Consider the following 18250-nt stretch of genomic DNA (forward strand, 5'->3'; position numbering starts at 1 on the left):
GTGTTCAGTGCCTACTGCATGCCAGACCCTGTGTCCCAGGCCCTGGAAGCACTGCATCAACCAAGACGTAGCCCTGCCCTCAAGCGGTTTATCCAGGGCTCGCTGAGGATGGTTTCTCAGCCTCAGCACTGACCTCTGGACTGGGTAACTCTTGGTTGTGGGGGGTTGTCCTGTGTATTGTGGGATGTTTAGCAGCATCACTGGCCTCTCCAACTAGATGCCAGTGGTATTCCCTCCCTCCAGTCTGTGACCCTCAGAAATGTCTCCAGACATTGCCAAATGTCACCTAGGAAGCAAAATAGCTTCCGAGTGACAGTAACAGCTTGCGGAATGGATGTCGACAATCAAATCAGAGAGGACTCAGGGAGCACACTGTAGTGCCAACACCCCCATGGCTAGGAACGGACGGGCAGAGGGATGCAGGTCTGGCTGTGGGGCTATCAGGGATGCATCACGGAAGAAGGGGCTATTTAAGTTGAGCCTTGGAGTTGGCCAGACCCCTGGGAGAATGGACAGTAGTATGGAGGAGTAAAATTAAGGTAACTCTTACCAGGTAAAACTGAGGAGAAATAAGCTCATGCTCCTGCAGAAATAATTGGGCTTGACTGGGTGCCGTAGCTCACACCTGCAATCCCAGCAGTTTGGGAGGCTGAGGCAGGCAGATCATGAGGTCAGGAGTTTGAGACTAGCCTGGCCAACATGGTAAAGCCCCGTCTCTACTAAAAATATCAAATAAAAAAGCCAGGCTTGATGGCAGGTGCCTGTAATCCCAGCTACTTGGGAGGCTGAAACAGGAGAATCGCTTGATCCTGGAAGGCGGAGGTTGCAGTGAGCTGCATGAATGAAAACTCAGACCTTGGTGATGACATTGAGCAGTAGGAAATAAATAACTCCCACATGCTTAGCATTCCAATAATGGAACACTAGGCAGCAGTGTTTCCTTTTCTTGCCTACCACGAGTCGGATTTCCAGAGTCATGGTCAGTACTTAATGAGAGCTAGTTTGAGGAGCATCTATAATGGTGCCTTCTTCCTCTTGCTATTCCTAAACACTCGTTAGCAAGAAACACTAATCCAGAACCATGTTTTCGTGTACCCCAGACACTAAAACCTAATAATTCAAGCTCACAAAAAGTTGCCCAGGTAATTTCTTCTGATGGGTATTTCCAGATGGAGAGCGTGCTCTCTCTGTTGCCTGCAGTAGCTGAAAAGACAGACACTTTCTCCAAGACTACCTTGCCATGCCATTGAGAGGATTTGGAAATCTGTGTGGGGCTTCCCATTGTCTTCAACTGAACTGCAGAGATTTAACTTCACCGGTGTTAAAAAGGAAAGACAGAATAACAGGCATTAAATTAAGATCATGCATCTTTGCTATGTGTTTGCTTAAAAACAAGACCTCTTCCTCACTCCACTTCAGAGATTTACTTCCTTCTCTAGTCCCCAAAGAGGTGAACTCTCTTTACTAGATTTTCTGAACTGAAATGGAGCAGCCATTCTTATCTCAGTGATTTCACTAGGTGCTGATGAGAACAGAGCAAAATCCCAGGGGACACCAGGTCTCCTGATGTTAAGCTTAGATGCAATGAGCATTTGGTTGCTTAAGAACATTCTATCTAAACTGTGTGTTTAATACCAGCTGCTGGCTGCTCTATTTCTGTTCCTTCACAGGGCTTTCTGCCCCTTATAACTGTCCTCACTGCTACTGCTCCTTGATGGCTTGCTTTGCAGTCCTGTCATTTTGTAATATCCTCCTAGAAAAGGATTAGCAAAATTACACAGTGTTGCTGCTACTTAACATTCAGGAAATGCAGCATAGGCATGCAAGTTATCAATCATTCTTACCAGATGGTAAATGTATCTCTTTTCACCAGAAACTGAGCAGCAAACATCCAAATTCATCACCAATACAACATTTACATTCACATCCATTTTCAGTTTGACACCCTTAGTGAGCTGGTATAATGAAAACCAATATTTTATCCCTATACTGTTGACTATTTATAAGTTACAATAATACAGACGTGGGATTAAAAAATTATCATTAAACAAAATCTCACCACTATTTGCACTTTTATATACTCTGTATCTATCCCTTCCCCTGAAATACCCCAGAGTTCTGCATTCAGAATGAGCTAATGAAAATGGCTTACAGATAACAAGAATAAAAACCTAGAAGTTTATGTTTTTTAACCACTGCTTAAATTTAGTTTAAGTTACCTTTTGTTAGTTTATTACAAACTTTGAGAGCAGAGTTCTCTATTTACTGAAAGGTACCATGAGGCAACTGAAGCCTATGGTGTGAAAGAGTAAATTTTTTTTTTTTTTTTTTTTTTTTTTTTGAGATGGAGTCTCACTCTATTGCCCAGACAGAGTGTAGTGGTGTGATCTCAGCTCACTGCAACCTCTGCCTCCCGGGTTCAAGTGATTCTCCTGGCTCAGCCTCCCAAGTAGCTGGGATTATAGGCATGCACCACCATGCCCAGCTAAGCTGTGTATTTTTAGTAGAGATGGGGTATCACCGTGTTGGCCAGGCTGGTCCTGAACTCCTGACCTCAGGTGATCCGCCCACCTTGGCCTCCCAAAGTGCTGGGATTCCAGGCGTGAGCCACCATGCCTGGCCTGGGTAAATTCTTGAAGCTTTAATGGCTGAGCCAGGGAGCTCTGTAGCATTCTGAGGCCCAAGTCCAGATTTCTGCCCAACAAATGTTCCCCAGAGATTTCTGAGTTATGGTCTTCACTGATTATCACCAAATTAAATGGCAACCCTTTGAGTGGTTCTTACTGGCTTAATTGTGTCCCCCTCATCACTTACATGTTGAAATCCTAACTCCCTGGCATCTCAGAACGTGACTGTATTTAGATAGAGGGCTTTAAAGCAGTAATTAAAGTAAAATGAGGTCATATGAGTGGGCCCTAGACACAAAGAGCACAGTTGGAGACAACCGTGAAGATACAGCAAGAAAGCACCATCTGCAAGCCACAGTGAGAGGTCTCAGAAGAAACCAAACCTGCCAGCATCTTACTCTTGGACTTCAAGCCTCCAGAATTGTGAGGAGAATAAATTTATTGTGTAAGCCACCCAGTCTGTGGTATTTGTTATAGCACCCTAGCAAGCTAATACAGTAGGGTCCAGATTGGAGGACAATGCAGAATTTACACTGTATTTTTCTCATAATGAAGATATATATTATTAACTAGGGTTCATTTGTTGCAAGTAACAGAAACCAAATCTAGCCAACTTCAGCCAACAGGAATCTATCCTAAGGATACAGCGGTATCTTATGTAACCTGAGCGGAATACAGCTGGCCTCAGAAGTGCATTGGATCCAGGGCCTGGAGCATTGTCAAGATTCTGTTTTTCTTCTCTGCTTCTCACTGTGCATCTGTTTTAGTTTTTAAATCCATCCCATTTTGAATTCCTGGGGAAAAGACTGATTGGCCGGCCAGCTTGAGTGAGGGGGACTCGCCCCTCATCTAAGTCATGGCCAGAGGAGGCAGGATCACAGGCACACAGTGGCCGCCAGAGCCTGTGGATATGAAGGGAAGAAACACTCATCAGACTACCAATTAAGTTATCTGGAGTATGGAGGGCCCACCCCCTCTCAAGGGCAATGGGGAGATGAATATGAGATGCTCAGTGCGCTAACACAGAACAGCCAACATATTAACAGTTTGGCTACAAGCAGCAAAATCAAAGCAAGAGCAGCTGGAGACCTCATTCGGCTCAAGACTGCTTGCAACCTTACGGCCATTTCTCAACCGAAGATGGTGGAGAAGGAAAAGCTGCCAAGAATATTGACTAGTAGCCTGTCAAAATCTGTGCATCCATCAGCTGGAAAAAGTTGATTGGTGATCAACTGTAATTCCATTATACGAGTGGTGCAGAATGTTTATAGTCCAAAAAACACTGTGCAGTGAAACGTAACATGAACCCAGCCTCTGGTCTCTGGTTTTATCTGTTTGAAAGGCTAAATCACTACCCTCTGAGAAGGCAAACATTAAATAATGCTAATTGTTCTGAAGAGGCAAGTAGAAGAAAATACATGAGAAACAAACTCTCAAATAAAACTAGTTAAAAAATGGTTACACAGCCTGAATGAGCGTGGGAAAGGCCATCCTCTCACCTGGCATGGGCACCTGTTTTTTTTTTTTAGGAAGGAGTTTCACGCTTGTTGCCCAGCCTGGGGTGCCGAGGCGTGATCTCGGCTCCCTGTAACCTCCACCTCCTGGATTCAAGTGATTCTCCTGCCTCAGCCTCCCGAGTAGCTGGGATTACAGGCATGCGCCACCACACCCGGCTAATTTTGTATTTTTAGTAGAGACGGAGTTTCTCCATGTTGGTCAGGCTGGTCTCAAACTCCCAATGTCAGGTGATCTGTCCACCTTAACATCCCACAGTGCTGCGAGTACAGGTGTGAGCCACCACATCCGGCACATGGGCATCTATTTTTGCTCAGGTTACTCTCTCCTCTTCTTCCACCAGGTCTCCACTGCTGGAACCCCAGCTTAGGCTCTGTCTCTTCCATAACACCTTTCCTGAGTACACAATTTAGCATTTTCTTTACCTGAAAGTGTTTAGTATACATTGTTTCCCCTTGTAGACTAAGGCTCTTTAGGATTAAAGCCCATGCAAACTCTTGGTTCCCACACATTGTCTGAGAGAGCCTGGTATGCCTTTGATGAACAACATTTATTGCCTGACTTCTCGTCAGGGGTTGAACAGGAAATAGTCAGCAGTCTGCTTGCTGGGCTCAAATAACCTTTGAATAATTTGGGAAGAGAGAGAAATATCCAGATATATTACTTTTAAGATAAAAACTTTATTTTACAATTTTATAAAGCGCCTTTACATTAAGCACAAACAATCCATTTACTTTGTATAGAAACAAAATACTTTTCCATCTGCAAAAAATCAAGTTTTGCTGTATATAAAACTAACATGTGCACATTGTGCTTAAACTGCAAAGTCTGTACAGCTTTACAAAGGACTACCCTTCAGAAGGGCATCCTGTAAACACATTATTGCATATTTGACACATGGTATATAACCCACATGTACAATGGAAGAGAAACAAGGAAAACAATCACAAGGAGGATGAAAATAGCAGCTTTCAGTGAGAGGTCGCACTGAAAAAGGAAAAGGACTGCCACATCTGGAGAGTTGTGCTTGTGTCTTTTTGCATTTGCTTCTGTACACTGGATGGTTCTTGGATGAAGCCTTTATGTACAATAACTCCTAAAAGGTCAAACTTGACCTTCATCCAGAAACTTTTGGCTGGTTTTACAACCGAAGTGGCAATAGATTTAACATCAAAGTGAACTCAAGATAAGTGGGAAAAAAACAAACCAACCTAGTACCTATAATATTAAAGCAAAGAAGAAACGAAACAATAACATGTAAAAAATACCCTCCCCATTCTCTCTAAGCTCAGAATAAGTAAACATTTTACATAATTTTAAACCCTAGAAAACTCTGTAGTTTTTTTAGAGGCAAAAATGCAATGGATAGTCTAGGGCAGTGTTCCTCCCTGTATGCCCCCAGTTCACCTGCATCAGAATCACCTGAATACTCATTAAAAATGCAGACTATCATACTTCTCAGGCAGATTTACTGACTCTCTGGGATCTGCATTTCAATAAGCTCCCAGTGATGCTGAGGCATTTTCAAGTTTGAGAACCACTGGTCTGTACCAATAATGCTGCTATGGGTTCAACTCATCCTCTTAGAAAATTCTGGGATCACAGACAAATCAAGTTGCTGTTGCAATGTGGAAGGCAGTGTAAAACCAACAGCAAGGAAATTGTAACATTATTTCTAGATCAAAAGTCTTTCCTTCTTCAGTGGGAAAGGACAGCCACATTGTTAAGGCACTGATATTCATCACAGAAGCAGTACCATACTGTTATTATTGATTCCTATAATCTGAAGACCAGTTTGCAAACAAAGCAGACGTAGGAACCATTCTAAATAATAACAAATATGGGGAGTAAAAAAGGTTCCCAGATTGGAAAAAGTTTATTTTGAACATTGCCACCTGGAATAAAAATTAGGGGAGACCAGATATTCTTGCTGAGACATCTAACATATGTGAAATGCAAAGGTCAAAGGCTAGGGGTAAATCTAATAACTCAAAAGTGTTTTTATTGGGATCAAAATTAAGAGGAATGTGGTCACATAAATTGGGAGTTCAAGCTTACTTTTCTATGGCCAGTTTAATGTCTTCAGTGCAGATCTGTATCTTCTTTGCTTCTGCCCCCTTTGATGCTAACATACATATGTATATATGTTTTCCAGTTTCTAAGTAGTGCTTGGTAGGTTGAATTCAATTAAAATATAGTGTGTAACCAGGTAACCTACCTGGCTCCTAAATGTGTACTTGATATAGGTCACAGATCAATGCATTGTGTTTGTCAGACTCAGTCGCCTCAAAGTGTAGGGTATCATATTTTCAAACTGTATAAGATATAGTATTGATTTAGTGTACTGTCATACCCTAAAACAAAAGTCACAGCAAAATCAACATCCCATGGTTTTAACTTAATGCCTGAAGCCCTATAGCAGACACTGCCCATTGTGTGAGGGCTCTGAAATCTATTTATGTGAGGTACAGGAGGATATACATAACCTAAATAAAGATTGATTACACATGTATAGGAAATGCAGTAGCAGTAATCTCTTCTATCTAATAACTGGAATAATTTAAAATTAAATTTCAAAGAAACCCCAATGATGCAGAGACTCAATGCTTTGGAAAGCTGATGATCAAGAATGATCTGGGTAGGAGAAGAAAAACAACTTTGCTATGATTCGTGTATGTAGTATTTGACCTAGTATTTTTATTTAAAGGGGGAAAAATCCTAAAAAAATTAAAAATGGTGGTGGCCTTAAAACTACTAGCTCCTTTCCAAATTTAGATTTGTAGTAAGTTTCCCAAATAATGTCCCAAAAATATCTCTCTCAAAATATACAAAACTCCAAGGTGTAGTCTGAAATAAAATACAAAATTCTAGATAGTGACAAAAAGAAACTATCACGATGGGGGTTGGGGAGGGATATACTGATTATCAAACTTTTACTGATTGTAGATCAAGTTTCAAAACAGAAACATCTTTGTAATTTCTTGTGCAGTCAACAAGTTTCATTTTAGTTGTGCTTACATTATATAACTGTGAAGCCTGAACACTGGTTGTGTTTTTAATTTACACATTTCAAGAAAACCATAATTAAATATTCACCATATACAACAAATTGAACAAATGTAACAAATACTCATTTGCTCCCAAGAAATTAATCTATAGAAAAGAAACATCTTTTTAAAAAGTTGAACATAGTCCGCTATCCAGGCTACAAGTACATATTTACTGTATTACAGCATATTATTTTTCTTAAGTCTGCTTCCAACATAAATATAAATAATCACATTTTAAAAGAGCTCCATACTAAGTCTTCAGGTTAAGTGCTTACAGTTGGCCAGTAACAACTACTTACCATGATCTTTCTCACACAGAGTGACTAGACTATCTGTGGAACTGTATAGGGTGGTGGGCAAGGCAAAGTGAAGTATCTTTGTTCAGCCCATTGATTAAACATTTTGTTCTAAACGCCACCTACATTTCTAAATACCCAACCCATGGAATGCAATTACTTTAGAAGACTGGTTATAAGGATCACTTATCACTTCGATAGAATCCACAAAAACCTAGTACATAACCTTTTAAAATGTGCCTATGCTCTCCTGAGACAGAGCCTGCAGTTTCTGTGTACAGCAGAGGCTGAGTATAATTTTGGTTGTGAGCTCTAGTTGTGCTTTGCCCTGCTGCCTTTTAGGTAGCTTTTCCACCTCTTGACAAATTCTTTGAAGATTGGGGACTCATCAATGGTACTGAGTAGCTGCAACTGATTGATGTGGGTGGTATGATAGTCCCAGCGAGCCAGGTTAGGAGCGATGCCAAGCATGAAGTGACGGAGGTCGTAGATGGTTCCTGAGCCAGTATCATATAAGGGCAGCATGGCTTTAAGAGATTCCATGCCACGCTCATACAAGGCCCTTGCTTCTTTTCCGAGTTTTTCCCCTGCAGTTTCTTTTAAGTCATACAGCCCAATTAAAGAATACATAAAGCCATTTAAAACAAAAGAGCTAGGTGTGGTTGGATATTCTTCATACCAGTCATGTTTATTCATAAACACAGCTTTAACTCCATGCTGCTCAGACAGAAACTTATAAGGGGCTGTTGCCCTTAAAGCTGAATTGAGGAATATATGGTCTTTTGTTAACAGATAGGCCCTGACTAATGTAGAAATGGCTTGCCCTTGGGCCATGGCAGAATACCATCCTGGCTCTAAAGACTTGAACCCTTCCCCTAACTTACGGGTCACCATAATTGGCCAGCCACCTTTCTCATCCTGGTTCCTTACCAGCCAATCACTAGCAGCAAAAAATGCGGCCATGTGGGCAGTGGTAGAGATGGTAATGTTGTCGAGGAATCCCTTCCCTTTTGCAATCAACCTAACCACCTTCTTGGGCATTATTTTGGTTGGCTTGACAGCTTTTGTATTGGAAAGACCCACTCCTTTCCTGAGGTCAGTGACCAGATCCCTGGTAACTGTGCTCCATGAAGTTCTGGGCCCAATGCCGTAGTATATATCTCTTTCTTTAAAAGCAATTAGCTGAGCATTTGAGACATAATGTATAGTGAAGAGCTGATTCTTTTCTGTGGTCTCTAGAACCACGGACACACTTCCATTAGTCAAGAACTTGAGGTCGAATGAAATAATGAAATCTTTTGTGTTTCCCAGTTGCAAGGATACACCTTCACTGGTTTCTGTAGGAGAATATACCAACAAAGACTAGTTAGAATAAAAGCACTTTTGTATTTGAAATTTAATTGCAATTCATCCTTGACAACTCTGACCACACAAAATTAACATTTAAATATTTTTGTTATTAGATTATTCATAATTTCCTTTTTTACTGAATTAACTAAAAACAAATAACAGAATTGGTGAGTTCATGATGGCTTGTGAGCATCAGTACAAAGCTCTTACCTTTTTCCCTGTCTGGTTTATAGTAGAGAATTAATAGCAAATGGCTAAGGTATTGTTGATAAAAATTGCCTTTCCTAAATCTAGTGCTAGCTGATCAGTGATCAATGACTATTCTAGTATACCCATTCTGCGAACAACAACAACAACAACAACAAAAAAAACAGCCAAAAGCTGGCTCAGCACGTAATATTGCAAGAAAGAGGCTAGAAAAAATAATTATACATGAATTTTAAATTGTTTAATGAACATTTCATATGTACTTACTATGTTCTAAGTGCTTTACACCTGTTTACTCATTTAATCCCCTGAACAATTACAAGAGTAGGTGCTATTATTACTCGTACTTTATGGATGAGGAACTGAGACACAAGGAAGCAACTTGCCCAAGGTACAAGACTTGAACCCAGGTTGCCTAGTCTGGTTCTACAATACATTATTGATTTGATTTCAAAAATGATAGATTTGGTTTCACATACTTGCTAGAATTACTAGTAAAATTTCTGGAAATTAAGCAACAGGCTCATGTGTACAACAAAAAGTGAGCGAATGGTGGGGTGTGCAAGGTTAAAGCACAGGCTTTGGAGTTAAAAAACCTCAGATTTGAATTTTTTTTCTACCTCTAGCTTTTGAGAAGTCTGGCAAGATGCACCTCTTTGAGCTGCAGTTTCTTCACATGTTAAATAGAGATAATATTACCTTGCAGGGTAATTGCCAGGACTTTAAAAAAGATAATGGAGTGGAATATAGTAATAAATAATAGTTATTTATTTATTAATAGCTAATAAATAATAAATTTATTATTAAATTTATTTAATAAATATAATTACTAGCTTCAGAGGCTAATAAAATAGTTAAAGCTGTTTTATCTGACAATTTTTTTTTCTTTTTGAGACAGAGTCTTGCTTTGTCACCCAGGCTGGAGTGCAGTGGTGCGATCTTGGCTCACTGCAACCTCCATATCCCGCGTTGAAGTAATTCTCTTGTCTCAGCCTCCTGAGTAGCTGAGATTACAGGCGCGTGCCATCATGCCTGGCCACTTTTTGTATTTTGTTAGTAGAGACAGGGTTTCACAATGTTGGCCAAGCTAGTCTCGAACTCTTGACCTTGTGATCTACCCGGCTCAGCCTCCCAAAATGTTGGAATTACAGGCGTGAGCCACCGTGCCCGGCCTCTGACAAATTATTAAAGAGGAAATTTCTCTTGAATATTTATAGTATTAATAACGGCTAATTCCCAGAAAGATGACTTTTTGAATATTGCTCGTCTAGATCTACCAAGAAACTGAGCATATTAAAACAGCAGCAGCAACAAGAACAAAAATATATGTAGTACACATTTAAAAATATTAAGGGGAAATATGAGTATCTTGATCTTTCCACAGCTTAAATGTCCACAGTGCATTCACATGTATTATCTCATTTGACACTTAATCTTCTGAGGCTGGTAGGGCAGGAATTATTATTATTACATCTCCATTTTAGAGATGAAGATATGCAGGCTTTGCCAAGTTAAATGGTTTGCCAGATGCCAAAAGCTAATTAGTGGTAGAGAAGGGACTAGCATCCAGGTTTCCTGGACTCAAGTTCAGACTGTGAAAAAGACAAATGATATTGGAAATGGTATTCTTATGAATATTCAATAGAAGGGTTCTCCTAGACACAGCCATAGAAGCAGATCTCTGCTTTGCAGAATCCTTGAAAAAATCTTTAGTGTGTCACCAGGAGCAAAGATCAGAAATGTGACCTGGGCTGGGCACAGCTGCTCACACCCAGCACTTTGGGAGGCCAAGGCAGGGGTCTGCTTGAAGCAAGGAGCTTGAGACAAGTCTGGGCAAGAAAGCGAGACTCTAACTCTACAAAAAAATATAATAAAATAGCCAAGTGCAGTGGCATGTGTCTGTAGTCCTAGGTACTTGGGAGGTTAAGGTAGGAGGATTGCTTGAGCCCAGGAGTTTGGGGCTGCAGTGAGCTATGATCATACTATTGCACTATTGTCTGGGTGACAGAATGAGACTGTCTCTTTAAAAAGAAAAAAGAAATAAATAAAGGGAAAAAGAAATGTGAACTGACAATAGTGTACACTTGGAGGGCATCAGTATGTTGAGTTGATCATTTAACTCTTGCAACACTGGACTCTAGCAGTATGGTTATATTTGGCCCAAAGCTCTTAATTACTTCATTGGATGGAACAGACAATTTTGAAAGATGTATCAAGAATGAGAATAGCCTGATAAACTTATGCATCAAACAATGCTCTGAGTGACTTAATAGAAAAACTGATTTCAGAAGTAAACTTCTAACATAGTAAAATTCCATTTTTATGTGGCAAAATGCCAACATGTACTCTCTCTCTTAACTAGCATATTTCTGCATTTACAGTAAAATGGGATCTGAAGTTCAAGACAACATTCCTGAAACACTGCAGGATTCTGAACTGACATATGAACCACTCAAGATTCAATTATATTCAGTGGAGCAGACTATCTTGAATGCTACTTATTTTTTCCTCTCATCAGATGGGATTATTATCTATAACATCTATTCTGGCCAAACTGGATAACAATGACCCATCTTTAGAAGTCCAAATGTGAGGAAGCAGAAAGAGTACCTATGTCCTCTCAAAATTTCAACTTTATTTACACAAATTTAATGAAATGACATGGTTTAATCAGTCACTTTATGTCTTCGTATAGCAAATCAGTCCAAAGAACTCAGTCATGAACGAAGTCAAGGGATGTAACCTTTTAAAAAGCCAATTTATTAATTTCCCTAAAACCTTAACACCAGCAGAGGGGGTTACTGAGTCATCTAGGAGAAATGACAGATGTCACAATTCTCAATTTAAATTAATCAACCAACAATTATAATCTTTACAACAATCTTATAAGTCTTTTAATTCCCATTTGTAGATATACAGAGGAGGTTAAATAACCTGCTGGCATCATTCAGGAGGATCTGAGTAGCAAATGGGATGGTGGCAACCAGTTTGGCAATATAACAGGTGAGGTTCTGAGCTCTACTGGAAGTACTATGCTATCTGAAGATTCCTCCTGCAAATCTAATAGAAAGTTTTGTTTTTTTTATTGTTTGAAATCCATGACCCATCTTCTCTCTGACCAGTTATTTCCAGGAGTTACTTAACTGTTTATTTTTGGTATATGCGACATATGTATATGCACTTTAAGCAATAAAGGATGGTCAACATTTAAGAATAGTTCTGACACTGGTCTTAGCAATGATTGTTTAGATTTGATACAAAAGCACAGGCAAAAGGGGCACAGAGAAGTGGGACTACATCAAACTAAAAAGCTTTTGCACAGCAAGGGAAACAATCAAAATGCAAAGCAACCTACAGAATAAGACAGAATATGTACAAACATTTATCTGATAAGAAGCTAATATCCAAAATCTATCAGGAACTTACACAACCAAACAGCAAAAAAAAAAAAAAAAAGAAAAAAAATCTGATTAAAAAATAAGCAAATGATCTTCTTTTTCAAAGAAGATATACGAGTGGCCAAAAGGTATATAAAAAGGTGCTCAACATCATCAGTCACCAGAGAAGTAAATGCAAAGCAAAACCACAATGATGTATCATCACCTTACACCTGTTGAGATGACTATCATCAAAAACGGAAGAGATAAGAAGTACTGGTGAGGATGTGGAGAAAGGGGAACCCTTGTTTAAATGCAAATGTAAATTGGCATAGCAATTATGGGAAACAGTATGGAGTTCCTCAAAAAATTAAAAATAGAACTACCATATGATTCAGCAATCCCACTTCCTGGTATACACCCCAAGGAGATTAAACCAATTATCTCAAAAAGATATCTGCACACCCATGTTATTTGCAGCAGCATTCACAATAGCCAAGGCATAGGAGCAACCTAAGTGTCTAGTATGGATAAAGAAAATATGGGGGGTGTGTGTGTGTGCGCACGCGCGCGTGTGTGTTTGTGTGTATACATAAACATATACATATATAATGGAACATGAGCCATAACAAAGAAGGAAATCCTGCCATTTGTGACAACACAGATGAGCCTTGAGGGTGTTATGCTATGTGTGACAAGTCAGAGAAAGATACTGTATGACCTTCATTTATATGTGGACTCCAAAACAACTGAACTCACATAAACAGTGGAATGGTGGTTGTCAGGCTAGGGAGTGGGAAAAATGGGGAGATGCTGGTCAAAGGGTACAAACTTCAGTTATAAGATAAATAAGTTCCAGGAGTCTAACATATAGCATGATGACTACAGCTTATAATACTGTATTATATACCTGAAATGCGCTAAGATGTTTCTTAAATGTTCTCACCACCACCACCATACAAAGAAAGGTAACTATGAGGTGATGGATGTGTTAACTAATTTAATTATGATAATAATTTCATAATATATATGTGTATCAAAGAATCACATTATATACATTTTCCAGTTATACCACAATAAAGCTGGGGAAAAACAGCCTTTACATCAGTGTTTCATATCCAACAAAAACTGTTATCCACCCATTCATTTAATCAACAGATTTACCATGTAGCATGAGAAGAGGCCCTACTCAAACTCTTGAGAAACACCAAGAGAAAGAACAATCAGGCAGAAGAAGAAAAGCTCCCAAGAAGCCTGAGCCAGAATGGCTACAGAGATAGGAGAAAGTGAGGTCATGGAAATCAAATAAAAAGAGGGCTTGGGGAAAGGGAAAGCTCATTTAATTTAATAGAGTAGGACAGGCCTAGAGTGTCAATTATTCCACTTTAAAATTAGAAAAAGGAATAAAACATTATTCAATAAATAAAACAACAAAAATATGCTGCAGAACCATATTACATGACTCTTTACTCTTTGATTTTATCCCCTTTCAGAAGAAAAATTCAAGGCCAAGAAAGAAAAAAAAAGGGCCAACAGCATTCAGCTTGTGGTCCTCCAGGGTCTCAACTCACTTAGGCCTATGCTTTTATGTACAAATTCCAATTTCCTCTTAATGGAGATTCTCTCAATTTATCTCCCATAAGGTCTATATCCTCCCAAAAGCCTCATTTCTCACACCTGTGCTTCAATAAAATAGTCTCAATTCTTTGATTCCCTTCTCCTGCTCTGTTCTGAGCAGTAACTCCCAGGTAACTCCACCTCACCTGCCCTCATATTCTTATAGTACGCAACTGCAGGTTGAGCATCCACAGTTCGGAAGCTGAAAATCTGAAATGCTCCAAAATCCAAAACTTTTTGAAAGCTAACATAATGCCACAAGTGGAAAATTCCACATCTGCCCTCTTGATGGGTCACATATATTATTAAAAATATTTTTAAAAGTCACCCTCAGGTTATGTGGATAGCATATGAAATATAAAAGAATTTTGTGTTTAGACTTGGGTCCCATCCCCAGGATCTTATTATGCATATCTAAATATTCCAAAATGTGAAACACTTCTACTCCCAAGCATTTCAGATAAGCGATACTCAACCTGTACATGCACACACAGAATTATACAAGTGTGCATCCCATCTCCAGCTAGCACACTTCCAGCAACAGGGAGCTCCAACTTAGAATAGCTCTGTCCCACTCACAGAGTGGCTGTTACAGAGTTCTCTCCTCTATATACGTAAAACCATCTTAGGAGGTACTTTTATCTCCAGCTATTGGCTACGGAATGAGGGCCCAAGGTGAGGATCCCTCACTTAAGATGTGGGAATCTATCTTTTGTATTACTCAGAGCACCCAAAACTGCACAATGAAATCTGTTGCTCTAAATAGAACAGGGTTCAAAAGACTGTCCTAGAAAACCATCCAGGCACTCAAGAAGATCAAGGTGAGGGTTGCTGATTCTTCCCTAATGCAGACAATCATTATTAACTATCACAAAAATAAGTTTCTTGAGTATATCCAAAAGTTCTTTTGCATAGTCTAATCATTTCCTGTTACAATAACCTCTTAGGTATCACAAGCTAAATATCCTTAAATTTCCTTGTACCTTCTCACTCAGCTAAACCTGTTGTTTTACAATAAGCAAAGATGCTCTATGTACCGGAATATCACAGCATGCCATGGGAGAAAAGGAGTTCTAGTCACAGAATAAAAATTAAAGGTCACCCATTATTTGCATTGCATTCAGTACTCAAAAATCCATTACTTAAGGCTATGTAGAATGAGTAGGCTTGTATTGTGGCTTTCAGGGTCTGTAAATTACAGTCATCAATGAAGAACAAGGAGAAAATACAAAAGAGGTCTTTTTATTTATCAACTGCAAGGTTGGTGGGAAAGTGGAACAAATTCTGTACTTGACAACATTACCCCATAGAGAGTTAAGCCTGAGGTGCTAACTAAAATTATTTCATTGTCTTCTTAAGTAACGGACTCATTAAATCTCATCGATATTGATTAGTGCAGGAAAATGCGTTACATTCTAATTAATGAGACTGTCTTAGTAAATGGGAAAATGTTGTATAAAGTTAATTTGATTTTGTAAATTATTTTATTAAGGAAAATGGTTTTACATGAAGTTTCAGATAATCTAGTACATTAACAAAATCTAATACGGGAAACAGGCCTCTTCAGTAATGCTATATTATCCTGAAAAAATTAAAAGCTATTGGCAAAAAATAATCAAAGGAAAGGATGGCTTTAAAACCATTCTATTTACTGCAAAAGTTTAAAAATTAAACTACACTGGACTAAAATACTAAACGGAGGAACTTCATTCCTATTGGATATAGACCCTTGGAGGCAGGTACACATTTTACGGTAATCTGGAGCTTAACATTCAATCTATGGCTTGGCTCTTTACATAGTAAATATTCCTTTTTATAACCTTGACATTTTAGCTGTATCTTTTTTAGTGATTGCATTGGGGTGACACCATTTGTTGCTTTATATATGTAATGTAAGGGGTCTGCTTAATGTTTTTTTTTTTTTTAAACCATGTCAAAAATTTAAGGGAACATCAGGGTCCCACAAGTCAACATAAAATTAGCAGGCACACATAATATATAACTTACCTGGTGCAATAAACTGTTTGACATTGGTAAATCTAGACTTATCAGCCACATTAGCCATAAAGCAGCCCTTCGGCACAGTCCAGTCATTAGGCCTGCTGTTTTTGTCTCTGTCTTCTGCTGTTTCATATACCTCTATGTGAGGAGGTTTCTCAGTTAGATTCTTGCTGTAATGACTTAACCCATACTGTGCAATCTGGATTGGATAGAAATAGCCTTGAGGTCCCCATTGTGTAGATAATGGTACACCTATAAAATAAAGAAACAAAATGAATAATCATATCCAGACATTTACAAGCGTATTCCTAATAACACTCCTCGCTGATTTACTTCTGGGGAATCTTACAGGTTTATCAGGATGTTTTGAGCTTCCTTATAATACTGCTCTCATAATGACCAGATCTAGTACCAAATTAACCAGACATGAAAAACAAAAATTAAGTGAGTATTCATTCACTCTCATTCATTATTTGTTAACAAACAGTGAGTGCAATGCTATAAATTACCTTTTAAGGACTGACTTCTTACGCGAGTTACTTTTGCTCATGGCTACAGATGTCACGTTTCATAATCCTGTTTCATACATTCAAATTCTGCACTATCTAGATGCATATAGTTAATGTAATCACAGTTCTGTTTTCAATATTAATCCTGGAACTTTCTTAAACATTTATACTTATCAAGTTACTACACACTCATCTTTCCCTCCAATGTCAAAGTGTGGTCTACTAAGTGTGTTATCTGATGGTTTAAGTATTTGCTTAAGGAGCCAGTTGTGGCTGGGCTCGGTGGCTCACGCCTGTAATCCTAGCACTTTGGGAGGCTGAGGTGGATGGACTGCCTGAGCTCAGGAGTTCAAGATCAGCCTGGGCAACACAGTGAAACCCTGTATCTACTAAAATACAAAAATTAGCTGAGTGTGGTGGCAGGCGCCTGTAATCCCAGCTACTCAGGGGGCTGACACAGAAGAATCGCTTGAACCTAGGAGGTGGAGGTTGCAGTAAGCTGAGATCGCACCACTGCACTCCGGCCTGGTTGACCAAGAGAGACTCTGCCTCAAAAAAAAAAAAAAAAAAGAAGCCAGTTGTGACTTGGCAATTTAAATGTAAACACAGCTTAAAATTCTTTTTCCTATTTTTTCTGTTACAATGTAATTCTTAAGAATAAGAAGGGTTTTTTTTAAACATGAATTTAGGTTGCATATTTAACCACAGATTCTTGAAATAATTCATTAATGGACTACCTTTTGTAAAGTTCTAAGTACAACTTTTAAATGTTTGGTATTAGTGTTTATCTTAGTAATTTCCTGGATAGGAGCTACAAATACTACAGTTACACAGTATTGTATTGTTGAATCATGTATGTATTGAGATAAAAATTATTTGTAGTTTTAAAATTACTAAGAATCTGATAAGCACAGCAGAGACTGGGAATCTACAAAATTGTATGTGTTTTGTTGTAGTTTCAAAACAATGTTTACAGAATTAGGGTAGGCTACAGATACGCTTTTTAACATTTCTATCTTTCCTCCAAGAGGGGTATCCCCTTTGCCTGCAATTCAAATTGAAAAAAAAGAAAAAGAAAAAAAAAAGAAACTACAGGTGAAAAGCTAATCATAATCTGGTGTGGCAAGTGTCTTTCTAAGCATAAAGAGGTACAAAGATCCAAAACACCCCATAAGTTTAGTAAATGGAATTAAAAACTAAAAACCAACAAATCATAAGTAAAATAAAAAGACAACCAAATTGAAGAAATATCTTTTGAGTATTGCTACCATTACTATATAAGTTCACACAAATACATTTTTTAAAAACTCCACTTATCACCTTAAAGAGGTAAAGAACATGAAAATATGGCAAAAAGCATAAGAAAAATATATCTGACCTCACTAGTTGTTAAAGAGAGAAAATTATAATATCCCTTTGTAACCAACAGATGAAAAAATAACGTTCCATGATGGCAAGAGTTGGCTGACAAGGGCACCCTCATACTCTGCTACTGGAAATATGAGCAAGTTCCACCTTACTGAAAAACAGCTGGAAAAACAGTTTGAAGGTTTGGCAGTTTATTTGACATGGCAGTTAATTATATTCTCAGAATAGGAATATACTACACTGATAATAAAATTAAAATAGCAAATAAAGATCAACAATGAAAATCTGTAAGATTTATAATAGCAAAAAAAATGGAAATGTAGTCCCTTTGTA

The 18250-nt window shown here is 38.6% G+C and overlaps 1 protein-coding gene across 5 annotated transcripts in view; it reads right to left on the reverse strand.

The window, feature by feature from the left end:
- Nucleotides 1–307: 307 nt before the first annotated feature.
- Nucleotides 308–18250, reverse strand: part of GLCE (glucuronic acid epimerase) — a 97017-nt gene continuing 79074 nt past the window's right edge. For 3 of the 5 annotated variants that reach the window (XM_003929683.4, XM_074392741.1, XM_074392740.1), the window contains 2 exons: nt 16047–16292; nt 309–8825 (listed from right to left, as the gene is read on the reverse strand). In XM_003929683.4, the coding sequence (XP_003929732.2) occupies nt 7801–8825; nt 16047–16292 (1271 nt within the window). In that variant the 3' untranslated portion in view covers nt 309–7800. Of the gene's footprint in view, nt 8826–16046; nt 16293–18250 lie in introns of all 5 variants that reach the window. The other 2 variants (XM_074392743.1, XM_074392742.1) reach the window with 1 other exon arrangement.

This window comes from Saimiri boliviensis, chromosome 2 (genome assembly GCF_048565385.1).
Source record: "Saimiri boliviensis isolate mSaiBol1 chromosome 2, mSaiBol1.pri, whole genome shotgun sequence".
Classification (NCBI taxonomy): Eukaryota; Metazoa; Chordata; class Mammalia; order Primates; family Cebidae; genus Saimiri; species Saimiri boliviensis.